General features: G+C 37.1%; 2 protein-coding genes across 6 annotated transcripts in view; one reads left to right on the top strand and one right to left on the bottom strand.

Moving 5' to 3' along the window:
- The window catches only part of INSYN2B (inhibitory synaptic factor family member 2B), a 50809-nt gene extending 30709 nt beyond the window's left edge, over positions 1–20100 (top strand). Inside the window, exons 2-4 of one of the 4 annotated variants that reach the window (XM_009690247.2) lie at positions 6211–8384; positions 10692–10766; positions 19079–20100. In XM_009690247.2, the coding sequence (XP_009688542.2) occupies positions 7057–8384; positions 10692–10766; positions 19079–19265 (1590 nt within the window). In that variant the 5' untranslated portion in view covers positions 6211–7056 and the 3' untranslated portion in view covers positions 19266–20100. Of the gene's footprint in view, positions 1–6210; positions 8385–10691; positions 10767–12604; positions 14734–19078 lie in introns of those variants that run through there. The other 3 variants (XM_068959215.1, XM_009690251.2, XM_009690249.2) reach the window with 3 other exon arrangements.
- The window catches only part of DOCK2 (dedicator of cytokinesis 2), a 224275-nt gene that overhangs the window by 114042 nt on the left and 82365 nt on the right, over positions 1–27868 (bottom strand). For both annotated transcript variants that reach the window (XM_068959212.1, XM_068959214.1), the window contains one exon: positions 25960–26055. In XM_068959212.1, the coding sequence (XP_068815313.1) occupies positions 25960–26055 (96 nt within the window). The remainder of the gene's footprint in view (positions 1–25959; positions 26056–27868) is intronic.

Raw genomic sequence — 27868 nt, 5'->3', positions numbered from 1 at the left:
CCAGTAAATTTCCCCTACCAGAGCTGCTACTACTGTTACAACACACACATTTAAACCTGACATACGGGTTTTGCTGAGTGACGTAAATTAACTCCATAAAGGCGTTTCTCTGAAATGGATCATTAGAATTTTTCATACTTCAGTCAATGTGAAATACCACGCAAAACAAAGCCCCTAAGTTTTTGTGTCAGGAAAGCAAGCAGGATGACACCCTTACCTTGGCATGATGTTATCTAAAACATTGTAACTCGTAATGTTACATTAATTTGTAACTCTAGACACAGGAATCTTGTTAAAACTCATTAAAATTCACTAGTTTGGGCTTTTAACATATGTTGAGAATTCCTATCTATAGCTATATTTTTCCCAACTTGATTTAATAGAAATAACAGCATTAAAACTCTCGTTATAGAAAATCAGATGCATTCCAGATTAATACATGCAAATGCAGCAAAATCGCACTGGATCAGCGTAAACTAGTAATTTATAGATTAAGAATGCAAGAACCTAGCTCAAGTGTCTCCTGTAGCCAGAGCAGCAACCTCCTCTAAAAACCTTAAAGGCGTTCTACCTGTCTATAAAACATGAACTATTAGATTTGTAAAGTTCCTATTTGAATTTAATTGAGTAAGCATAGCATTAAGGTAATCCATCTGCCTGCAGCACAGCAGCTGTGATGGGGAGTAGGGAACGCCATTGCAATATTTGGATAAATTCCCAAGTAAAACTGTAAAAAGCCGCCAGTACTTAGCGGACAATGAGAAAATTCAGAGCTTGGCACTGAAGTTTTATTTCTGTTTGTAGAAACTACTCAACTTGTTTATTATGTATACTTGTTTTCAGAGAATAAACAGTACAATGATTTGAGTCACGTGATACTAGCATATCACAAAAGTAATATCTGATATTAATGTACATCTTTGTTTCCTGTCATCTTATGCAAAATGTCTTTCTCCAGATAGAAATGTTCCCAAAATTATTGGAAATCATCCAACATTTTCATTTTCTCCTAAAACTTGATGATAGAATAATATCACGTTATTACATTGCACAAATTATATTACACTGCCTGAATGTAACATGAGGCTACGTAAGTCTGCTATATCCTATGCCAAGATCATCTCCACTATGCTCATCTCACCAATTTTTGTAAATTAAATACAGTGAAATCTGTCCAAAGCTTAAATAAAAGGTATACTAAGATAACAAAAACAATAAGGCTAACAAAGCCACTATTGGAACACCAACTTGAATTAACACCATGCTGAGAATTTAGTCCCAGTCTTAAGAATCACTGTAATAAAAGCAAACCATGCAGGATTATTTGAACTTCTATAAAATATTTCCCACACTTCGCATTAATTTCTCCTCTTGTCCCTATTCTATTCTATAATAGCAGCTGCTTTCAGATTTAGCATGTTTTATTACAATATACAGGAATGATATTTTCCTCCAAGTACATCTCATGAGTGAGTTTTGAAGTTTAAGACTTAAGATCTGCTACCAGTCCAGCACTATTTGCTGCACATGCTGAATTTTGGGCCAATCTACTCTGGAATGATTAGGATAGAAAATTCATATTTAAATGGAAGTCTATTATACAGATTGCGTGGGAAACATCAAAACTATCCTTAACATCATGGAAATCTAGAATGTGAAAAATCCTAGCAAAAAGGCATATCAAAGATATATCAAGCCAAAAGTGCACAACACGAACAAAACCAAATATAGCACACACTCGCACATATTTTCTAACCCAAGAAGACATTATGAGTCTAAATTTGTAGCAGAAAAGAAGCCAAAATATTCTATCAAAGTAACTTTAATATGAAAACATTGAAACAACAATATTGCTCTTCGCATATACGATCGCTAGTCATACGTGAAGCTGTCTACTCACATGGATGAAGTTCAAGACATAGTTTTCATTCCCACTGCCTTTATATTTTCTTATTGAGCTTTAATACATTGCATGTTCATTAACAATGCATTGTTACCGAACTCTGCCATGCCTGTGTTGTGTCACTGGCCAACACAGTCAGACAGCTACCTTTAGCACGTAGGCTGATATTCCAGGAAAGAAGCAACAATACTGTGCAGCCCTTCAATAAGCAGAACATACCATTAAACACTCCTTTTCAGCACAGCTGGCTAACTTAAAGGAATGCCTCCAAGTCAGGATGCCTCCAGCGGGTGCATACAGCCAGGGGAGACAGCATGGGACATGGCTATGGAGGATCCTCTTGCACCTCTCCTGAGAAGCTTGCATGCTTGACTGGCTCTCTGAAACGCCTGTATACCAATGCACGCAGCATGGGGAATAAGCAGGAAGAGTTAGAGATCTGTGTGCAGTCGCAGGGTCGTGATCTCATTGCAGTGACAGAGACATGGTGGGATAGTTCACATGACTGGGATGCTGTCATGGATGGCTATGTGCTTTTTAGGAAAGACAGGCCAGGAAGGCGAGGTGGTGGAGTTGCCCTTTATGTGAGGGAGCAACTAGAATGTATGGAGCTCTGCCTCGGGGTGGATGAAGAGCAAGTTGAGAGCCTATGGGTAAGGCTTAAAGGGCAGGCTAATATGGGTGACACTATTGTGGGGGTTTACTACAGGCCACCTGACCAGGAGGAAGTCATCGATGAGGCCTTCTACCGACAGCTGGAAGTAGCCTCACGATCACAGGCCCTGGTTCTCATGGGAGACTTCAACCACCCTGACATCTGTTGGCAAGACAGCACAGCTAGGCACAAACAGTCAAAGAGGTTCCTGCAGAGGATTGATGATAATTTCTTGACTCAGGTGGTGGAGACGCCGACGAGGAGAGGTGCAATGCTAGACCTTGTACTAACGAACAAAGAAGGTCTAGTTGGAGAGGTGAAGGTCGGGGGCAGCCTTGGCTGCAGTGACCATGAGATGGTGGAGTTCAGGATCCTACGAGGAGGGAGCAGGGCAATGAGTAGGATTGCAACATTGGACTTCAGGAGAGCTAACTTTGGCCTCTTCAGGGACCTACTTAGGGGAATCTCATGGGGTAGGGCCCTAGAAGGAAGAGGGGTCCAAGAAAGCTGGTTAATATTCAAGCGTCACCTCCTCCAGGCTCAAGAGCAGTGCATCCCTCTGAGTAAGAAATCCAGTAAAGCGGGCAGGAGACCTGCATGGATGAGCAAGGAACTCCTGGCAAAACTCCAACAGAAGAAGGAAGTACACAGAATGTGGAAAAGGGGACAGGCCACTTGGGAGGAATACAGGGACGTTGTCAGAGCGTGCAGGGATGCGACAAGGAAGGCTAAGGCCCATTTGGAATTAAATCTGGCAAGGGATGTCAAGGACAACAAGAAGGGGTTCTTCAAACACATCAATAGCAAAAGGAAGACTAGGGAAAACGTGGGCCCGCTGCTGAATGGGGCGGGTGCCCTGGTAACAAAGGATATAGAGAAGGCAGAGTTATTGAATGCTGCCTTTGCTTCAGTCTTCACTGCTAAGGCCAGTCCTCAGGAATTCCAGACCCTGGGGACAAGAGAGGAAGGCTGGAGAAAGGAAGACTCTCCCTTGGTGGAGGAGGATCAGGTTAGAGATCTTTTGGCCAAACTCGACATCCATAAATCCAGGGGCCCCGACAGGATGCACCCACGAGTGCTGAGGGAGCTGGTGGATGTTATCGCTAGGCCACTCTCCATCATCTTTGAAAGGTCCTGGAGATCAGGAGAGGTGCCTGAGGACTGGAAGAAAGCCAATGTCACGCCAGTCTTCAAAAAGGGCAAGGAGGAGGAGCCAGGAAACTCACCTCCATCCCTGGAAAGGTGATGGAACAGCTCCTCCTGGAGGTCATCACTAAGCATGTGGAGGACAAGAAGGTGATCAGGAGGAGTCAGCATGGATTCACCAAAGGGAAATTCGTGCTTGACCAATCTGATAGCCTTCTATGACGGAATGACTACCCAGTAGAGGAGGGCAGAGCAGTGGATGTTGTCTCCCTGGACTTCAGCAAGGCTTTGGACACTACCTACAAGGATGTGATGGGAGACAAACTCAGGAAGTGTGGGCTAGACGAGTGGACAGTGAGGTCGATTGAGAAGTGGCTAGATGGCCAAGCTCAGAGGGTTGTGGTGAATGGCGCAGAGTCAAGTTGGAGGCCTGTTGCTAGTGGTGTCCCCCAGGGGTCAGTCCTGGGTCCAGTCTTGTTCAACATATTCATCAGTGACCTGGAGGAAGGGACAGAGGGCACCCTCAGCAAGTTTGCTGATGATCCTAAACTGGGGGGAGTGGCTGACACACCAGAAGACTGTGCTGCCATTCAGAGGGACCTGGACAGGCTGGAGAGCTGGGCGGAGAGGAACCTCATGAAGTTCAACAAAGGCAAGTGCAGGGTCCTGCACCTAGGCAGGAATAATCCCATGCACCAGGACAGGCTGGGGGTTGACCTGCTGGAGAGCAGCTCTGCAGAGAAGGACCTGGGAGTGCTGGTGGACAACAAGTTAAACATGAGCCAGCAGTGTGCCCTTGTGGCCAAGAAGGCCAATGGTCTCCTGGGGTGCATTAGGCAGAGTGTTGCCAGCAGGTCGAGGGAGGTGATCCTGCCCCTCTCCTCAGCCCTGGGGAGGCCTCACCTGGAGTACTGGGTCCAGTTCTGGGCTCCCCAGGACAAGAGAGACATGGCCCTGCTGGAGAGAGTCCAGCGGAGGGCTACAAAGACGATGAGGGGACTGGAGCATCTCTCCTCTGAAAAAAGGCTGCGAGAGCTGGGCCTGTTCGGTCTGGAGAAGAGAAGACTGAGAGGCGATCTCATCAACGCGTACAAGTATCTGAAGGGGGGGGGGGGTGTCAAGAGGATGAGGCCAGTCTCTTCTCCAGGGTGCCCAGCAACAGGACAAGAGGCAACGGGCACAAACTGAACCACAGGAAGTTCCATCTGAACCTGAGAAAAAACTTCTTCACTGTGAGGGTGACAGAGCATTGGAACAGGTTGCCCAGAGAGGTAGTGGAGTCTCCTTCCCCGGAGATATTCAAAAGCCATCTGGATGTGATCCTGGGCAATATGCTTTAGAGGACCCTGCTTGAGCATGGGGGTTGGACTAGATGATCTCCAGAGGTCCCTTCCAACCTAAACGAGTCTGTGATTCTGTGAATCATCCACATTACATACGAGCACAAACTTACGGAAGACCCATCATGGTACTCAGCACAGGGAATGCATCCATAACCTGCATATGGAGCGACAAACTACTTGCACTTCAAGTTTCATTAATAATATTAATAATATAAATACATATATTAATAATATAAATACAGAGAACTTGAAAAGTGGTTATTGCTCATTACACCTTGATCTATGAAAGTAACGTTTTTGTGCCAAACTAATTCTCATAATTAAAACGGCAGCTGTGACAAACTGGTACAAGCTTTACCGTTCTGGGTAGAAAAAAGAGTAATCGTTATATTACAGTCAAAAAAGACTAATATGTTTGTAGAGTAAAATTTTGATAGTAGTTCTCTCCATAATAAAACTTTCCTCTAATTCTTCCTAACTCAAATTTAGATGTAATACATTGTGGTTATAACTGTATTGGTGTCCTAATTATTTTTCAGAAATGTAAATTTTAATGGTTGAAGCGTTTAATATTTGCTATTTTATGATGAGCTCTGGACCAGAAGGAACAAACTACAGCTTTATAGGCCAGACTCTTGCATGTTAATTGAGCAGAACACCTCACACACTTGAGCAGTCAGCTTCAGTTTTGACCAAATATTTCATATTGCATAGAAAAGACATTTCAGGAGCCCACAAAAGGTTCCATATATGCATTAATCTTATTTTAAATTACCAAGAAAATTTATTCTCCTTTGTGTAAGAGTTGTGCTCAAATTTGAACACATACAGTGGGAAACACTTAAAAAAAAGAAAAAAAGAAAAAACAGAAACCTGAGTCACGTTTGAACCTGAAAATCCATTTCCATTTGCCCCAAAATCAAGAACTCACATTTATATTTTTCAGTTTTTGTGTATTTCAACCAATTGTAAATAGACTAAGCAGTCATTTTCAAATCTAAAACTAGATTTAAGACTTCAGGCCCATGTTTAACTTTTCAGGTTCAAGCCTGCCTATACCATTACTTTGGAGCACAGATCACAACAAATTAAAAAATCTACAGAAAAAAACCAACAGTATTTGGCAATTTATTAATTTACAACTGTTGTCTTCTTACTTTCAGGAAAGATTACCTCCTATTCTGCATTTTCTGATTATTTGGTCTGGATTGCTCTGATGCCAAAGTACTTACAGAACTTGCCAAAATGAAACAGTCCTCAGACACAGCTGGCATTATATTTGCCTAAACTAAAGTAACAACTGCACATGAATAACTTCCTTCACTGAATCCTGCTGCATGCTGTATTCTTCCCTCGTCAGAAGTGGCTGCTAAAATAAAAAGATGGCTGAAGAAGAAAAAGCATCTCTAAAGAAAGTATTTCATTTTGGTATTAATGGATATGTACCATCAGTAAAACTATGCATCAGGAATGAAAGTGCCCCCAAAAGTTATCATGCCTGTTGTTTACGCAATGTGCAAGTAATTAGTATGTGACTGGCCTATGATAAAAACCTGCATCACTAACGGAGAGCTGACTGTCAAATAACAGGCATTAGGAAAGTCACAGACTCAGACTTGTCTTTAAATCAGTTATCTGTAAACCTATCAGCCTATTACAATTTTGTAATACAGAGATCATGTTCGCTTCAGACCATAAAAAAATACTTTTGCATTCCCTAGCTACAAGGAAACTTTTCTTAAATCTTTTATTTCATTTCTTTACCCTTGGTGTGCTTAGTTTGATCAATGATTATTTGTACTCACAAGTATCATTTTATCACACTCAAAATTTGGAAGAGCATTCCTAAAGAGAGCATGCCAGCTAGAACTATACATAGTAACAAGAATGAAAGGCTTTCCTTTTTTATTAGTATTTAAGGCATTCCTTTGTATCTAAGGAATAATGGCAAGATGCTGTTCAAATGACCTAATGAAACACGTTACTTGCAAACTTTAAACTGTGCTTCAATGGCTCAGCAACACATGAAAATGCGCCCAGTACTACTGAAAAAGAACAGTTTGGATTCAGTTGATTTTATGAGGCAGCCGCACCACCGCAGAAGCAAATCTCAGCAAGTGAGATTCAAGGACGATGGTATGAACACAAAGATAATGGGTGTCACTGAAACGGATACCCATCCTGCCCAAGATACAGCATTCCTGACCGGAAACACAAAAATATCTGGGCATCAAAATTTTTTGCCAAACCAATCTCCATCTTTCCCGAGGGCTCAAAAAGGTCTTCAGAATATTGCCATACAAACATCTCCAAGCCTCAGGAAACGCTTCCCAGTTTTTAAAAAGAAAAAGTTGACAGTAAGCAAATCATTAACAGAAATGACAACCGAGCCTGCAAATTCCATCCAAGTAAATGGCAATCTTTCTGAACGAGACATACTGCTTTCAGACATCTCTTACCTAAGAATAACTAATCATTTGGAAGATGGATTTAGCAAAAGTGAGGTGGACAGTCAGTTACATCAAAAACCAGCAACAAAATCACAATGCAATGGACCTATCCACTTGGACTCTGATGATTTCTCAGTGCCAGAAAAGACAACTGCTTCTACACAGGTGCCTGAATACATACATCTGAGTTCTCCACCGGACAGTAATGCTCCCATGGATGCACTAGACATGACCACGGATTTAAGTAATTCACTGCATTCTTCTACTGGCGTAAATCAGTCCAACGAAAACAGCACGCTGTCATCTAATTCCGAAAAATCACACCCTTGCTTAAGCAATTCCAGTTACTGCAGTGAATGCAATCCACATTCTGATTCCTGTGAAGCAGATTCTGAGTTACCTGTACCCAATAAAGATGCAAGCAGTAAGGAAACTATTCCTTTATCAGCTCCGTCAAATCACAGTTTATCTCCTTGTTTCCTCAGAGACTATCAGCAGCCCAGAGAGCATGAAACAGATTCCAGCTGCATGACACTAACAAATGATGATCATGCCATAATGTCATTGACCAGCAGTAACGCATCAAAATCCATTCCTTCATGTCACACTGAGATCAAGAAAAATTCTACCCAGCTAGATGTTTCAGACTGTAACAACTGCATAGAAGGATTTCACATAAAGTCTTATCTGCCAAGGAATGAAATAAAACCACAAACCAACAAAGAGATTAGAGAAATGAATCAAATTCATTTGGCACATGGCGAACTATGTTCCCTACAAGGCAGGCTGCAGTCTGTAGAGGAATCCTTGCAGTCAAACCAGGAGAAGATTAAAGTCCTTTTGAATGTAATTCAAGACCTGGAAAAAGCCAGAGCCCTCAGTGAAGGGTATGGTGCATTTTAATATTAGAAATTAGTTTACTCGGTAGTTTATCAGAACTCTGAGGTAGATGTTAGCATTCTTTTAACCTTTGCTATTGAAAAATCTTTCCATGAAATATTTAAAGATGAGTTGCAAAACTGTATCTCATCCACTGTTTCTGATATTTGAGCCTCTGCAGAGAAGCAAGTCTCTTTATAGCCTGGCTTTAATTAACGCTGCCTTTACTGAACCCAGTGCGAGACACTGTTTAATAACTCTTTTTATTTGGATTTATGGTGTCAAATACAATGTCACCAACTCATGAGAGTTGGCAGCCTCCATCTAGCTAAAAATCTCTGTGCAGTGACAACAACAAAACCCAACAGTTTAATATACTAATGAAATGTAACAGAAATCAATGGCAGGTAAATTGTCTTTTACTATCAAGGTCACATATGCACTTAATGACAAAGCAGTCTTATGGCTGAAATGGTGTCTGCATCAGCAAAAACATGCTTCTGTTGAATAAATTATTCATGTCTTCATAAGCAAGCAAAAGTAGTAGTGGACAAAGTAATGCACCTACAGGCTTTTTTTTGCGCCCCTCCTCCCATTGCTGGCTGCCTTTCACGACACCACAAAGAACACAGCTGCTTAAGGGGAATGCTTTAAGAATAGGAAAAGGCACAGTGGTGAGTCAACTTCAAGAGGTTCAATGTGCTGTTAAGATTTCCCAGGGGGTGGAGGAGTTGGGGGCTTAAAAGGGATTAAAGTATGAATATAAAGCATGTGATAACTGTTAGCAAGAACTTAAAGAACATCAGCTAGAGATTTTAGAATGACTGCTCCCTGTACTGTCCTAAGAGTGTACGATCCGTATTTATTCTTAGTATATTCTCATAGCGTCTACTAGCCCAGGGCTGCAAGAATTATTTATGTAACTTATTTATGCACTATAAATAATCACAACACTATAAATGCAGCTTATGTCTAAATACTGAAGAATTCACATCATTGTGTGACAAAATTAAAATAGAATTTAAATTAGAATTTAAAGCACTTCTATGCTCAAAATATATTTTAAAATATCCTAATAATGCTTTCCAAACCATTAGCAGTGGTTCCAACTTACAGTATACGCGTCCATAAATTTCCAAGTTCTGCTTTATGATAATCTACTGTTTCCCTCAAAAAACCTTTATCTTCGAAAAAAATGGCAAACAAATCCCCTCAAAGCATCAGTGGGAACAAAGAACACCTTGTTTTATCTTTAAAAAACGGGAAGTCTGCTATCACACGTTTACTTTTACACTAAGCACAACTAACCTAGGCATCTAGAATTAATCATCTATGGGTAACTGGTGCGTGTATAAAACTGCATCTTTCATTTTAGTATCAGATAATGTTTATCAACAGCATTTTCTGACGACAACTAATGCATAAATCTGACACAATCTTCCACGTTTCCACAAGGTTCGCAAGCATCACAAAGAGATGTTGTGCTGGGCAGGTTCACTGGCACAAATGAAAAGCACAGAATATGACACTGGCTTGCTCATGTGACTCAAATCCAAGTCCGTGTACACATCCCCATGTGGACTGAAAAGGTTTGCAAGGCCATGCAGAGACGTACTAGGATTAAATTAACTAAAGCTGCCATCGTATACTCTGGTATTTTCCTATGATTTCTGAAGAAAAACACATCTACTCTGATTTTCTTATGAAGAATTCTTTCATTTTTGAAGCATTTTATCTGGGGACTGAAACTATCCCCTTTTTCCAATTCACACTCCAAATATGAATTTTCACATATTAACAAAATAAAATCAAATTAATCAAGTTAATGTGCATTTGCTCTTTACAGTTTACCTTTCTAATCCGGAAACATTATCCGGTAACCTTCACCCTTTTGTTAGCAGAAAGATACTTCTGTTTATTTCCACTGTGTCAGCCTAAGTTTTTCCTCCAATTTAACATTTTTTCCATTTTATTCAGCCCCAACTGTCCTCTCTCAGACAGTTCTTCCCATTCATTTTTCTCTATCTCAAAAGCCATACAGTTTTCTAGTGCTGAACTTGGCAATGGCCTGTCAAGAGAAATCCATCTGCACAAATTCATAATAGAACAGTAAAAACATTTCTAAAACACCAGAACATTAGCTTAGCTATTCGAATGCTTTCAAGTGTGTTTATGAGGAGAATTGTGACTAAGTGTTTTTGTAACAAGTACTCATGCAAAAGCCAAAAACTAGAATCTTCAAAAGCAGAAGGCACAAAGATCATGATATTAATAAATCTATAAACATAAATTACATGAACTATTGTCTATTACAGGCGCAACTTCTACCACACTGGTCAAGACCTCAACAACTGCAGCACCTGTCAGAACACTGCATGCATCATTTACAGGTACCTCACTCCTTGGCACTACTTGGTATTGTCTGTATAACCCTCACGAATGTACAGTGTTTTGGGTAAGACTATAAAAAGGTCTGTTACTATAAATTAAGTTTTTTAAAAAATAACCAAATGAAAAATCTAAGTTATGTTATTTCTACATAAACACATGAGCAGTTAACGTTGGTGTTATCTGAAAGAGGTGCTGCCCTTCTGAAAATTCCAAGTAGAAACTTTCACTGCATTCTTCTTTCTAGCATGCTTTGAAAACCTTTAAGTGGTTTCTGATGATTAAATTCCCTTTGCATGTTACATTTTTAAATCTGATATTTCTGTAATAAACTCAGATCTTGGAAACAGAATCATCTCTCCAAACTCCAGGAAGTTATAGCTACAGTTCACGTTCACATGCAAAACACAACTAAAAAAAAATCCATGCTTCTCACTTCAGCGAATATATATGTTATTATTTTGAGAGATAAACTGCAGTTTATGTTAAACGCTTATGAATCAACTAACTTTGTAGTAGTGAGCTCTTCAAGCTGCGCATGTACCAGACTTCACATCTATACAGACACACTGTAAAGTTCTTCAGCTTGCCAGTTATTACCCAGATGCTAGCAATTATACGGTCTCAGTTATACAGCACATTTAGCCTGTCCACTCAGCAGGGGATTTACTAGGGTTTGCATCAGTTTTTAAACCCCTATCCAGCTACTGCTGCCTCAACCATGAGGCAGGAAACGTATCTTCATTTAGAGTCCATAAAATTTACTACACTCTTCACACAAGTATTTGGAGGCTAGTTTTCTAGAATAGGAAGCCTAACCTACTACTGCTTTTTCACGAGAGAGAGTATTTTATACTGCAGTGCTTGATGTAGTATTAAAATCCTTTAACCCACAGTAATCCCCATTTCTTTCCTCGTATCCTTCAACTCCGCTTGTAATTTCTGTTTATGCTCTGCATCATACTACTGTGAATATGCTTGATCTTTGTATAACTGCTGAACTTAGTTTTTGCTCTATGACTAACCACCCAGTAAGTTAAAAATTTTGTTATGTCCCACCTGCCCAGAAAGCAGGCTTTTTTTGTTTTGAGTGTTCATTGGTTTTTCTCACTTTCCCATAGTAAGAATTGCAGATTTTTTTGGTACAGTCAGTGAGTCATTGTCATTTTTACTTACTTAGAACCAAACATATGTATTCTCCATAAAACAGAAAAAGATATTGACAATTTTTAGTCCTCCTGTGATTCACAAAACCAGGTCATCCCTAAACATCCTTCTCACATCCAGGATATAATTAACAGCATTTTCCAGGACACGCTTAGGTATAATTGTTTATTATCCTCTCTCAAAAATTTTAAATAAAGCTGAGGTTTTATTCATATTTTTTCTCATGATTACTCAAAAGTACATTACTTTTGAATAGGAAAAAACAATTATTTTTATAAACCAAGAAATATTAAAATTACATTACAGAAAAGCAATGGAGCTGATCATTCCTTTCACATCCCAAATTACAGTTAGAACTCTATGACACAGTTATAAATAGGTCTCATAAGCTAACGGGGGGGGAAAAAAAAGAACTTCCCTGGGCTTCCTGAAGCCATCAGTCACATGACAGTTATGGTGAACTTCATACCACAACAGCACAAAAATTCACAGTGTCAGAAGTGTCTGACAGCATGGTTACATATTCACGTATAACAACGTGGCTATAAAATGTGAAAAAATGATTTTGCATGCAAGAATCATGTGCCCTAGAATATATTACAACAAGCTTCAGCAAACAGCTAAGCCAAGGCAGGTAAGCAAAATAATACTGCTAACATGCCCATTACTCCAGCAGGTTCTTCTAACACTAGGACATAAAGTAGAACATGAAGCTTGTTTCTTCTTCAGTGAACATCATCTTTCTTCTGAAAGCAAAGTATCACATACATTATTTGTTATCAAATACAACTTGCCTCTGAACACATAAAGATAAAAAAACTAATCTCTGGCTTTTTCTTCTTCAAAAGGTAACAACAAATGCTTACTTGTTCTTCCCAACATTAGCATGCAAGTTTGTGTTTCTATTTTTTTTCTTGTTTTTTTTTTTGCAACTGAAGAAAGCAAAACAGAAAGTAACAAAGCTGGCAGACTGTATTACATTTTTCTTTCACTGAGCCTGTAAATTCACTCTCTCTGCCCCTCCTTCAGTCATTCTTTTGATTAATTGTAACCTTTCTGATTTTGTATGTTAATGAAGAAATTACCTGAACAAATAATGCCTCACTTTAATCCAAATTAAATTTAAAATGTTGTAATTTCCTTATCATATCTCTGTGTCCTCAGGGACAAACAAAGCAAGACCAAACTTCAGCAGTTGAATCACCTTCTGGCTCAAAATTCACTGCATTCAAACTCAAAATTAAACATGGAATGAAAAAGAGAACTGAAAATCTTCTTTAGTAAACTGATCAGTCTTCTTTCCTATAACAAACAGATTCAGAGTAGGATATTTTCCACACACTTTATCTTAAACATCTCTAAAAATATATGTCCTTACCCCCACATAGGGCTCAACACACATTAATCATATTTAGTAAGTGATGTGTCTGGAAAAAACACCAAAGGTTCAATCCAAAAGATATCCTGAAAAATGTCCTCATCTCACGCATCCTATCACGTCTACAGCTTAAATTTCTTGGTTTTCTTTTTTCCTCTCTTGATGGCCTAGTTTTGCAAAATCTAATAGCTTACAGATTTTGAAAAGAGGAGAAACTGAAGGACAGAGATGATATTACTTAACCAGCCAAAATATTCTCTTATATTTGCAAAACCAAGATTGAGAACTACTTTGAGAGCAAGGGTACTTTATTTCTCAGAGGGGGAAACGTTTACACAGTTTTTGAATCTCTCAATTTTTTGGGTTAATCTTCACGTTAACTTTCCGCTCCTACTTTTACACCTACAACCAACGCTCCAGAAGGACAATCAGTTTTACACATACAGAGATGCAACGTGGCCTGTCTTAAGCCTAAGGCTGTGACTCAAAGCTCAAGTGTTTGCCCAGCTTCTGATAGCTGCATGATATTAAGCTGACTACATTTTTGCATTCCTATCTGTAAAATGGAAACAACTTCACACTTAGGATTCATTCATGTAAACAGAGTTCTATACAGGACAAATTACCAGAAAAGATAAAGAAAAACATAGAGAATAAGACATGATATTTGGAACAGGTGGCTGATTTGCAAAACTCCCTACATATCCATCTGACTTCCATTTTAACTGCAACTAATAGCACCAGCATACAACAAACATGCCAGCAAACCTCCTCAGGTCTCTCCAGTATATGACATACTAACTTCTAACTTCAGAATATTAAGAAACACATTGCACAAAGGCAGCATAAACAGAATTGCAGCTCAGAATTCAGCATTTTATCTTCTTTCCAGTAATGCCATACACTGCAGGCTTTAGAGTATGACCAAAAAAAAAAAAAAAAAAGGGGGTGCACAGTCAAAATTTACATATGATATCTTTGGTTTCATTTGAAGAGTCAGGAATATGTTTCAAACCAAATTTAGTGGAAAATTACAATATTTTTGGGGAAGGGAACTTTACTTAAAGGACTTTACCGCCGATGAGCTAATGAGAACGCTGGCTTCTTGAAATCACATACCCATTTTTCTGTCTTTCTTTCTCTCTCACAATAAAAAAAAAAAAATACTCCTATACATGCTGCATTTCTCATGTGTTGTAACGTTTTAAAGTTTAAGAAAAAAATGCTTCCATCTATTAACCTCTTTGCCATGCTCCAAAACAGTTTCATGACTCAAGACAACTCACAAAAACAATGTACAGACGGGAAGATCTGCACTACTGTTCATAATACATATACACAATATACATTAAAAAGCAAAATTACTAGCATGTCCTTTTAAAGAATAAACACAAAGGCACTTCTTTTCCAAGTTCTGTCACATTTATTTATGGCCAAAGGAAACGTTACATTCCTGTGCGTTCTCTTCCTTTGACTGTTGAAGTGCTTCATGGAAAATAATGAACTTGCCCATCAGACGCTGTGAAAATCGAGCGGAGAAGTTAGAAATTACAGCGCGTAATGGCAGAACTTATTTGGAAACGTTCTCAGGCATCTTTTGTAACTTTAAAGAAATTTCCAAAAGTTTTAGATATGTGAACAAGTTCTCCACATAAAATCAGCTCTTTATTCATGACCCGGATTACAAATACGCTTGCAGCATTGCATTGCTGGCAGTGCAGAATGATTCTTTAGATTAATGTACAAAAGAAGGACAAATGACTTTTTCTTTTAGCTTGAAAAGATTTTCTTTACTTCAAAGAATATGACAGACCTTCGGCTTCGCAAACTTTAAGCATGTTTCCTTTCAGTTTTTTTTATGACTATAAGCAATAAAATATACCCCCCAAAGTGCTCCTCAAACCATATTTTCTAGATGAGCCAAACTTTTTAATTAAAGAGTTTGATATGCTCATTAGGTAAAGTCAGGGTTGGACACAGTGTTGCAACCTGTTGTTCAACGTACAACTCATCTGAGTGCTGATGTCCTTAACTCCTAATAATAAACATAGTATTTAGTCTTCTCAAAGTACTTTGCACATCACAAATTAAACACCACAACTCATCTATGAGACAATCTTGTTAGTCTTCCCTACAGTGCACTGGATACTCCAGAAGTTACATGACTTATCCAAGATCAAAGAGTAAGTCTGTATTTAAAAAAAAAAAAAAAAAAGATTCAGACAATACAGATTTCCTTTATTTGGTCATGTTGTCATCCCTCACAACAAACAACCTCTGAGACGCATGAGTCCATAAAAGTTGTGTATTTTTATTGGACCTTACAGCAAAAAAGGCCACTCCCTAGATTATCTATACAAACTATCTTTTATCACAGGATGCCTTCTCTCTTCAGAGGAGTAAACTGTGAGGCTTAGTCTACCTCTTCAGTTTACGTAGTTCCAATCCAGGAAAGAAATTCCAAGCAACAGTCAGAAGTAAATAACAGATGAAACAGCAAAACAATGATGTCTCTTTTGATTTTCTTGGTTGCTTTTAATTACAACGGTGCCTGGAGGCACTGCAATGATTAGTAGAGTACATACAATAAAACAACTCCTGCTCTGAACAATTTCTAATTGCAACAGACGAAGCAGAAGACAGCAAGAAAAAAAAAATAGTAACATCATTCTTATTTGTTAATATTCATTCTTATAGATATGTAAGTACAAGAGATGGTCACAAAAAAGCATTCAGAGTACCAACATTTGAAGTTCATTATAGACTCATTAGACAACACGCTTAAAAAAGTAATTGTGTTCATCAGTTTTTCTAAAAGGTAGTGCATTTTTTCTACTAACATAGCTTCACTGCTGTCATTAATTATAGAATCAGGTGTTTCATCTTGTCCTCCCTTTCCCCGCTCTTAAAGAACCTAGAGTCATCAGTGATCCAAATACAGCAGTATCTTGTATTACTGTCAGTGAATCATCTTTTATTATGTACATTTTAAGCAGTCCCTGAATCCATCAGTATACTAATCTCATGTCAATCCAGGTGTTGATTAAATTGACAGGCAAAGCAGTAAAGAGCCTTTCATTCTTACAGTCACAGAAAATTCAGATCAGATATATAATGGCTATAAAAGTTTAGCTTTATTAACAACTATTCAAGCAGTGTTATGTGAAATGACTTGGGACTTTCAGTCTAGATCCTATCAGACAAAAGTTCGTATTACAATAAATAAATGGAAGTAGCAACCAAAAGCAAACAGTTATCTTGGAATACAAAGGACAAGTACTAAATGGAGACTGAACTGATGTCTTGCCTCTGGACATGATCTCTCCAACATTAAATTAGAAATGTGGAAAAAGGGAAGCAAAACGGAACATGAGCAGATGTTATCCTTGCTGTATGCATGTTAGAAACAGAACATTTCATTCTCCAGTGCTCCTGCACTGCAACTTCTAAAGAGCGTTAAGTTGCAATTTTAACACTAAGCTGATAAAACAGAGAGACACTGATCAAATTTGCCTTTTACGTCACTCTCCTCCTCTTTCTCCTTTAATTTATTATATATTACTCCCTGACCAGACACCTCTCTCCAGCTCTTCTATGCTTTAGAATAATTGTTTCTTTTTGCCAAATGAGTCATTTTACTTCAGTGAAAAACTTCAATCATATTAATTATAAGGGAAATAAGCTTCTAGTTAATTTTAACATATTATTCAACACAATGTTCATGCATTTTTATGTATCTATAAATACACACACACAAAAAACGCATAATTAATATAGTGTTAATAGAAACATGCACATTTACTAATTTTTACAGATTTCTTTCTCAGGGCCCAAACCAGGAACAGAGCCTGAACGTGACATCTCTTATACAAATACACCTGATGATGATGCCACATTTCCTTCCAAAGAGCTTGCATTATGGAAAAAAACAAACAGCTCCTTCCCTCTCTCCCATCCCCCTGCAAATTCAGCTGTCAACTCCCATTCTCCTGCCCAGAAAAGGTGGTTGGAATAAAGATTAATACTGGTTACTCAGTACAGACATAACACTAAAGAGCAGTACTTCTATGAAGTTGTCAATTACCAGCTGATTTTCAGTGTCACAAACACAGCAGTTTGAACTATTTCAAGATTTCTTCCTATTCTGTACACCAGTATACAATGCTGTACTCTACTTTTTACCATCAAGAATGATTTTCATATTAATGAAAATTTCTTTTTCAATGCAACTGGTTGGAACACTGCTTTGTATTACAATGACAAGGTATTAAATCACAAAAAGTAACTGCCACTTTTATTTACATTAAAAAGTAACACTTCATAGACTGTAAGCTACCATAGCTATTTCCCATGATCTCTAAATCCCCTGCCAGCTTAAATTTTAAAAAAAAAAATCAGCATGAAGTTAACCAGTCAACTTTCTACATGACTTAAATGCCAAAGTATAAATCATTTGTCATTAGGCTTTTTCCATAGCACATGAAAAAAATTTAATCATTTTTCATCTCATCCATGACTACTTATACTTTGACAGCTGTTTCTTATTCTCTTTAGATTTGCGGTCACCAGTATCTTGGGTGAAGGTAAAAGCTAATTGTTGATACTTTCTCATAGCAAATACTCTTTTCGCAGATAATTCAAACTGCCAGATAATAGAGTTCCTTAAAAATAACTATAAAAAGGCATTAGCCCCGTTAAAAGAGAAAAAACAGACTCCTTTGTCATATCCCTTTACCTATGTAGGTCCCCAATAACAGGCTCAGACCAAATTTAAGGAACAGGAAAAATGGCTGATGGTGGCCAGCAAGCATGCGAGAAAGACTAAGGAAAACATAAATCCAACTACCACTATAACAGTAAGAAGTTTGAACTAACTGTATAATTTTAGTACAAACGTTGCATCTTGTTCATTCATTTCCAAGCTCGGCTGCATGTTGAAGATACTGCATCAACTAGCAATCAACTAGGAACGGGAGGAAGAAGAAACTGTGATTCCACAGAACTGCTTATCTCAACAAAAAGTGCAAACTTTGAGGAATTTTATTTTCTGGTTAAACTACTTATGGTCAAGCTCACACAGGTTAAACTTAACAACTTCCTCAACTGTAAAGCAGCATAATGCAACAGAGTAATTTGAAACAAAATTATGCCCACTCACAAAAGCAAGAGCATACTCGCCATTAAAAAAAAGAAACCATTAGGAAAAACCTGTTTAAACCATAAGTCACAATTCAAAGTCACAAAAATAATCAGCAGTAGCCACCTCCATTTCTCATGCAACATGTGGGCTAAAAATAAACTGCAGAGCGTAACGAAAATGAACTGTATACGTTATTTTTTCTTTATTTTAAACTCTTCTGGGAAACTGCCACATATATAGGCAGCGGGCACATACACAACCCTGATTTTCATGAGTTTATGCAAAAAGAAAAAAAATGGATGAAATATAAGTACATATGAACTGCTATGCAAATGAAGGAAAATGTTATCTAACATGAAAGACCCCGTTTATTTTTTTTCCCCTTAATTCTTGTCCCATTGTGTTCGGACCCAACGCTGGAGTTGTTACCTCACATAGATCAAGAGGATTCCCTCAGAAAAGGTTAATAGATGAACTACTTTTCAAGGCAGCAACCTATATTATCTTCCATTTTAACCAGGCTCTGATATTGAATACTGTTCTGTTCTAACAAAGTTTGCATCTTTTCCACATGTTTTTAAAGAAGGAATTTATCACTTACTAGCTTAATCTCTTCGTTTTTTCCATAGTGTAGAATATGACTTCAGACAACAAGAAGGAAGATTTCATCAGATTTTGAAAAGGCTGGATCATGCGGAACAAAGTCCAGCTACAGCTTCTCCTCAAAACCTACCATCTGATCCTCCAATTCCCGAGAAAAAGGAATTAAGAAGGAAAACAAAAAAGATGAAAAAAAAATGCTTCTGGTGGATTTGACTGCCTTATGGATTATATATAGAAACACAGAGTTTTTACATTTTGAAAGACTCTAGAATACATATGAAGAGGTTTGAGCACATACACCTGAAAACTGTGCTATTATGAAATCATAAATAGAAGGCTAAGATAAGTTTAATAGAGTATCTGAAAAATCAGAAGAGTTGAATTTACTTAACAAATCCCCTCACTGAATAAATACACATGAAGAGACTATTTTCAACAAAGAACTGTAATTTTTTTCTCCTTTTTCTCCAAGGACACTTTCATACGCTTTGTAAAGACAACTTTTTTTCAACCTTTCAAAAATAACAGCAATTAAATCTCTACTTTAAAAAGCAAGCGTAGACAAAGCTAAGAACGTCTTTCAGTCTTTATTTTCTACTTTTAAGTAACATGGACTGAAAAAAAAAAAGAATATTCATTGATCACTAAGCAAACCACATAGCCAACAACAAGTTCAGGGTGATAGATGCTGCTCAAAAAAAATTTCATATCCCCAGTGAAATATTTTTGTGACTGTCATCCAATATTTAACCAAAAAAAGAATTTCAGATTAAATGTTACTCATCTCTTTTATTGCTTCCATTTAAAAAGCAATCATTTAGAAATTTCATTCATTTAATAGACTTCTGTAGAAAGAATCTTAGAATCATAAAACAAGAGAATATTTAAATAAGTCGAACCCAACCCCCTTCTCAAAGCAGATCCAACTAGGTAAGACTGCGGAAGGCCTTGTCCAGTTGAAGTCCGAGTATATCCAAAGACTCTGCAACTCCTCTGGGAAGCCTGTTTCAAAATTGGACCACTTTCACAATGAAAAGGTTTTTCCTAACATCTAACCTAATTTCCGATGTTCTAACTTGTGTCCATTGCATCTTGTCCTATCCCAATGGACCTTCAAGAAGAGTCTGGCTCTGTCTTCCCTATATCCTCCCAATAGATATTTAGTAAGACCTCTCCCCTAAGCCAGAACCACTTCCCTCAACCTGCTGCCTCCTATCCTGTTAAACCACTTTCCCAATTTCCCACTCTGTATCACTATGCATTTAAAACCTGTATCACTATACCAAAACATCCCAAAGCATGTTTTTTAGCGCCTTAACAGAGGAAATACCCCCATAGAGGCCCACATGATACAAAATTAGTCCTAAAAATTAGCTGTTAATGAACTTACCTGTATGATTCCAAAACAAATTATATATGCTAGAATAAGTTTATTAGGTGTCAGCATAGCTTTTCTTTTTTTTTTTTCTTTTCTCTTTTTTAACCTTCGAATACTAGCTAAGGCACCAGCCAGTACTAAGTATTCCAATGTAACCTAATAAAGGCTCAAAGTTGTTATTATTTCATTCATGACAAAATGATCAGCATTCATAAGGGGAAAAAAATATATTTTGCAAAGCAAGTTTAAAAGGCACAACGTAAAGGTCAAAAAAGGTTTAGTGGAACACACTGCAGACCTATTCTTAAAAGTTACTCTGGTTAATGAGTTCAGATGGTACCAGTGTATTCTTAGATTCAGATGGTACCAGATTAATTCTTAGAGCCTCAATTTTTAAGTCATGTAGTATTAACTCTGCAACATGAATTTAAAAATTGTTCACCGTTCGTACACTTCTTCATTCCCCCAATTTTTAGGGTTAATTAGATATTTAGAAACACATTAAAAGCTGTAATTTTGCACAGATATCAAGGAGAACTAACAGTGCTAGAAAACTGATCTTCATTTAAAAGAGAATATGCTATGTAACATGGCTTAACTTATCAATATCCTGAAGGACTGAGTTTTAAAAAACACTTGCATGTAAGTACATTCAATATGGAAATCACAGGCACAAAATTCTCATTACTCTAGAGGCTTTTCAGAAGAAAAAAGCAAAAAAGTATACCTTCAGTGAGCCAGAAAAGCTCTTCAATAACAACTTTTACACATATCAGAGGTCAGAATTAAATCATTACATCCGACCGTGTCATTATATCACACTGAAACACATGAACTGCTTATGTTAGCATGCCTACAGCATTCCTGCCTATTCTGCATTAGTATTTATAACTGATATACTGAAGGATCTAGTGGTATGTGTTTCTATTCTATTAAAATAACTTTAAGATGACTATTCTGCAGTATAGGTAGAATAATAAGCAATACCGACAGGAGCATCTAAAAAAAGCAGTTATTAAAGTTATTTGTGCAGAAGAATATGCACCATAGTTTTACACAAAATCCACACATACTGAAAGCCTCAAGTTACTATAGGCGATCTTCTCCACAGTACACCACACAGCTGACTTTCTGGGTAAAATTTTAATCCCAACGTCCATTGGCCCAGAAGGGTATCTGTTACATTTAAAATTACAGTGGGAAAGTGTCAGCCATAATATGTATTGACCACAGAGAAAGAGAGAATCACATTGTTTATAATTGCTTTGTTTGAATTCAGATTTAGCATACAGATAGCTATATCCTGGTAACAAATTAAAATACAGAAAAATATATACCTTGGTAACAGAGCATAATTGGAGAACCTAAACAACATGAAAACGTGATGTGTGAGGGTGTTTTTTGTGTTTTTTAAAATCATTTTTAAATTATTGTTAATAATTTTAATAACTAGTAATCCAAATAGGAAATAGAAAAATTAATGGTATGAGATAAACAATGCATGCGTATGATGTCAGGATTAGAAAAGCAAGAAAATAGATTTATTATTAGAAAATAATAGTACTGGCTAAAAAAAATTCCTCTACTTTAGAAAATTATGGTATAATGCCCCACAACAGCTCCCACAGTTAAAAAAATAAAAAAACACACATTTTCTTGACAGCACTTGTATATACAACATAATAGTCTTCTCTAAAAATATATATTTAGATGAGAACTGCAATTTGATATTTGTAAAATATTGTACAGCACATGGCATATTTAAAAATTAGTGCATTTGAAATTACTGTTTTTATGGAAAGAGTCAATCTAACTTTCTTTAAAAATTCAAAATGTATGAATAAAATACTGATTTCTCTCTATCATGTAACAGCAGTTGATGTAGGGTTTTTCATAGTTTCATAAACTACAGCTCTTTGAAAAAGCCATAATGCTTGATAATATACTAGCCTAAATACAAAACAATTTCCTAAGGAAATGTATTAATCAAACGAATGTTTTGCAAATTTCTAGGTTCTTTAAATGGGATGTTATCTTTTACAATAAAATGAGATATTTTGCTTAGGTTTCAGGGCTCAATAACATTACCAAGGAGCGAAAGACTATTCTTTGGAAAAGGAAAAAGAATGGGTAATAGTTCTCTTATGGAATCATATTCTATAGTGATTGGATTGGAATCAATTTGGATTGGAATACTGAACAAAAATATTGTAAGATTTCGCTAGTTCATGCAAATGTTTTACTATAACATTTACCAACTACGTCAGCTCTGCAAAGTGGTTGGTCACTATCTCCCCAAAACATTTTGTTTTTGCAAGAAGCCATCTAAAGTCTATACATTTTTAATTCTCATTACAAATTAATGTTGCATAGTAAAGTATTTTGGAGACAAAGTACACCCTGGCCAAATTGGTTAACAGAGCATAGGCTTTCCACACCTTCCTATTTTTTAAGGCACTGGGAATTCCCTTAAAATGCCAGTAATTGTTTATGTCCAGAATCCTTACTTTTATACTTGCCTATGGGTGAAAACCAATAAAAAAAAACCCTCTAGTTTCTTTTGTGCAAAATCTTTATTTTTACAATATTTTATACAAATATTGCTGGAAAATTGTTGTATGTAGCATAACTACAACCCTTTTTACCATGCTAAACTGCTAATGCAAAAAAAACCTAGTTTGGTCTACCAAAGGAGAGCTTTAAAACACACACGGTGAATTTATGATTATATTTTTGTTCATATAATCAAGCTAATATGGAAAACAAGTACGTATTTTACTCGCATATTTCCTGAACTAGGATTTCAATGCATCATTATACCCTGAAGTCTAAATTTCATGTAGAGACTCAGACACAACAAGAAAAGCCAGTCTCACACAATAAACATATCCTTATGAGAAGCTCAGAAGCACTTCTTCAACTACAGAGGCATTCAAATTTTGTTTGTTTGTTTTAAAACAGAAGTTACCAAGCAGCTGTTAAAGACTTCAACTGCCAAAAGATCGAAATGAAGTCCTCTGTGGCATTTAAGTAAGTCTTCTCTGCAGTAGCTACAGAGTGTCAAATTATGTTTTCATCACCATCACCTTTTCCTGAACAGAAATCATGCCCATCTTAGCCTGACCCTTGCTAGTAATTACATAAACAAGCTTCATAGCACACTGTTACCCTGCTGAGCACAAGGCAGGGTCCAACTGACATTGCTGCAAAAAATAAAGGCAGTTGGAAGCCTAAATGCCTTTAAACTCCTTCTCTGCCAACAACCTAGATGATGATGAAAGGGACACTTGAACAGGAAAATTTACCTGCTCCTCCCTGCCAAAAAGCAAAAAAACCTCAAACAAATAAAAGGCAGTACTCCATCAGGTGCAAGTGATTTAAACTTTCAAGGTGTACAGGTCATGTAAATTGCAACCGCTCTGTTTTTAATATTAAAACAATAGTATTGGCATTTTCTCCACATAATAGGCGCTCTATTTTCAACTTACGGAAAACTACACAGCAGAAGATAATGAAAATACTTTCAATATTCAAAAACAGAAACAGACTAAAGAGTCTGAAGAGTAACTTCTTCTTTTCCCAAAAGCAAATGGGAGATGAAGTCCAAACTGACATGTGTCTCTTATGCACATAACATCAGCCTCAAGTCAACACTAAAACCAATTGCTCAACTGCAGCTACTCCAAACATTCCTCCTCTATCCTTACACAGTTCCAAACGATCACGCTTTCAGTGACCTTAGCCTACCCAAACGTTCTGCGGAGAGCCACAATTTTGATCTGATTGACTTTTAAAAACATAAGTTTCCAGGCTTTCAAGAAGTTTGGCCCCTTCAAGGGTTTCTAAAGCAAACCTGCAAATTAACCAACTGAATCGAGGGTAGTACACCGAGCACAAAACTAGCTTATTTTGAAAATTCTTTCTGAACGCAAAAGACAATTCTCTTCACTACAAACAATTGCTTCATGTGTAAAGGACCGTTCTGTTGAGAGATCTTACGTCAATTCCAGAAAACTCTACTGGGATTCTGCTTCGATACTTGTCTGAAGTGTCCAATATACACAGATGCACAGGTGCTGATGAGCCTTATTAGCATTCAGACATCTGGATTCTCAAATTAGCACTAGATTTGTTCTTTTTAAGTAAGAACAACAAAAAATTACAGTAGATGAGGAAAAAGTTGATTTCCCAAACCATTGCAATTGACTGTAACCAGCCCTTGTTTCCTGATGATAAGGATCCTTTTTTGAATGATTACTACAGTTTCATTTTGCTTCTTCATTTGTTATTTATGGCACCTGGACATAATTAATTAGTGGATTGATTACATCATGCATAAAACTCATACGATGCTTTGTTTCCAAGTACAGAAACATTTTCAAACGCTGTAGAGAACTGAAAGCTGCTTTGGCTCTTCATTCAAAACCTCTTCCCGTTATGACCATACACACACATTAAAGGGTTGCACAGAAACAAAAGAACAAGAGACCTGAATTTTTATAAATACATAATGACGTGATTTCTGAAACTTGCAGATCCACCATCAGAGTGTTTCAAAAATCTTATGTCAAGCAACTATTGACAAATATCGCTTCTGCAGAACTTAATTATAAGGATCCTAAAACACCATATCACACAGGCCCGTACTGCAGACTGACAACGTTCAAAAACCTTTCTCTTGGTTTTCCAACAGAAATGAACAAGGAAACAAATTACATTTTAGAAGACATATCATGGACCCTTTGTGGCTGAAACAATCAAGTAAATGCTGCTCACGACTTTGCAGAATAATGTAAGCATCAGTACGACTAAAAATTAATGTACATAATCTGTTAAGTGCACAATCTGAAGGGTAAGTTCCTTATATCCTGCTGCCTGAGGAGTCAGCAGCTGGCTTTCCTTGTTACAAATAGCCTAAGTCAAGAGAAGTGCTTATGAGATATGTACTTAAATCTGGGTAAGTTGCAGAATCTGTCCTTGAAGATAAGTCTCAAACCATGGACTCTCTGTTAAGAACCCCAGGTAAGTAACCTGAGCAAGACGACCTCAAGACAATTTCCCTGTGTGAATAGTAAGTGTTGACATTCCTTCTACAGAAGAAAGACTGGAAAGAGCAGCTGTTCCATAACAGCTCTAACTCTCTGAAAAGTAAAGCATTTGGAAAAATCAGAAGAAACAAAGCTCCCCAAAATTTAATTATTTATATAAGCTACTCAGAATAGTTTTTTAAATTTTACCCAGCGATCCACTTTAGATTAGTAGAAACACTATTTTCAGTGGGTTTTTTTCCTCCAAAGAGTGACTAATTTTAGCTTTTTTAAAAGCACAAATCTCACTAGCAGTGTTCAATTATGATTTGAAAGACAGTATGGTGGCATAGATGAATGAAGAGAGAATAAAGGTTCAGACTTTTCATTTTAAATCTAAACAGGTAGCTTATCTAAGACCACAAACACTCAGCAAATACTGTATTTTTGCTTTTACAGATAATTGTGAAATGACTTTCAAAGCATTAAAATTATTACTCACAATTAAGGGGTCATCTCGTCTCATCGAAATAACAGTTCTGTTCACTATGCGTAATAACTGTACCATTACTTCTTGAATATGGTGATAAGTTGATGCCTGTAAATTAGAAAAAATAGTTTTCATATTAAATCCATATCTCTTGTAAAACAAGGAGGAAACCAATTACTTCCATGCAGACAGTTCCAGCTGTTTAAAGTCATTACCCTCCTGAAAGAATGATACTAATCCTGTTTGCTCACACTCCTTGTTAATTTCAGCAATTTCAGTGGAATGCTCATTTCAAGTGGCATATTTAGTCCCATCTATTTAATCCCACCTATTCCATAACTGTTTTGTGTTTCAATGAGCCACTTCCTACTCCTCACTCAAGTTGCTCATGTGTTTTACCATTAATTGAATAGGCTATAACTTAATATCAACACCCTGGTAACAGATAATTGAGCAGAATTGTATCATGGATTTCCACATCTGTCAGCGGTCCTCAAGATAGTCTGGAACTCAGTAACATTCTTAGTTTGCAAAGTATTCTTAGTTGCAAAGTATTTAATCATTAAAAGAGAAAAGCATCTTTATTTCACTTTGTGGCTCTGAGGATACAGCACTGAAGTTGGTCAGGTCTTTGGACTCATTGCCAAAGCAGCACTGGTCTATCTGGCCAGCAAAGACTGAACCAGAGACCCATCACCTGTCAATACCAAGTTTTGACTGTTTAGTGACAAATATTCACTAAGCCATATCAAATGATATACACAGCTGGCATGCCGCATGCATAAAGACATTTGCTTTTTTTTTTTCTTCTTTCTTTTTTTAATATTAGGTAGAGCAGTATCATCTTATGTTTACCAATTTCATTGAGTTTACTCCAATCAGTAGACAAACTTAGGAAACTAGCAAGCAATGCATTCCAGCAAAGAAAGAGGCTTGGCTCTCAGTTAGAGGTCTAAAAAAAAAAAAAAAAATCTAATAGAAAAGTAAAAAAAAAAAAAAAAAAGAAACTTGTATACACCAAACAAGCTACCCCCTTAACATCACATGGATTCTTGAATGAACACCATACACACAGAAGCCATGGAGATGTCTTAATATTCAGGTGGCTGAGCTCCAACATCAACCCACAAGAATTTGCTTCTCACTCCTCCTTTCCAAGATGTCCAACATTGCCTCCTTCTCTTTCTCCTGCTTTGATTAACCTGGATCAGGCCAGCATTCCTTAGCAAATGTCACAATAGGGACCTCCGCCCTACCTACCAATTTATTTACATTTACTATTTGCAATTCATGTCCTTTTATTTTGACACATTCCAGCTTAAATGGTCTTCTTGCCTGTCAAAGCCTTTCAAAACTTACTATACAAATGACCACTGTATTCATCATCGCAGTACATCTGTGTTTGTGAGTGTGTGTATATATATATGTATTGATTTTAAACTTCTGACACACTCCCAGATTTATAAAGACTACACTTGACAGTCGCTGCACAGAAGACAAACGTTAGAGTACTTTTACAAAGCCAAGCTTCCACCTCCTTCCCTTCCCCATACGCACACTGTCAGCTTTCAGGCTTATATCAATCAAACAACACAAAATCCGTTCAGTGAGTTGGCTTTTGTATTTTAAATGCACTAAAAATATCTATATGAAATTTAAAATAAAAACCTACAGTACTTCTCTTCCCCAAAATCAACTTGAATGATTACCAAAACAGATTTCCTGTCTCTACTGTTTTTTTTTAATCATCTGAAAAACTTTTATGATAAAATTGTACTTTTGTACAGTAAAACATAACCACTTTTTGTCTTGGCAAAGATCATAAAGCAAATTCTTTAAACTTATGCAAAGTTCCAATTAAACACTTTTCACTCAAGTCTTCTGCATGGTTTACCTGTTAAAGTATTCACTAAGTTTTCAA

Source organism: Struthio camelus, chromosome 13 (genome assembly GCF_040807025.1).
Source record: "Struthio camelus isolate bStrCam1 chromosome 13, bStrCam1.hap1, whole genome shotgun sequence".
NCBI lineage: Eukaryota > Metazoa > Chordata > Aves > Struthioniformes > Struthionidae > Struthio > Struthio camelus.
Note: the sequence above shows the minus strand (reverse complement) of the source record. Positions and strands in the feature narration are given on the sequence as shown.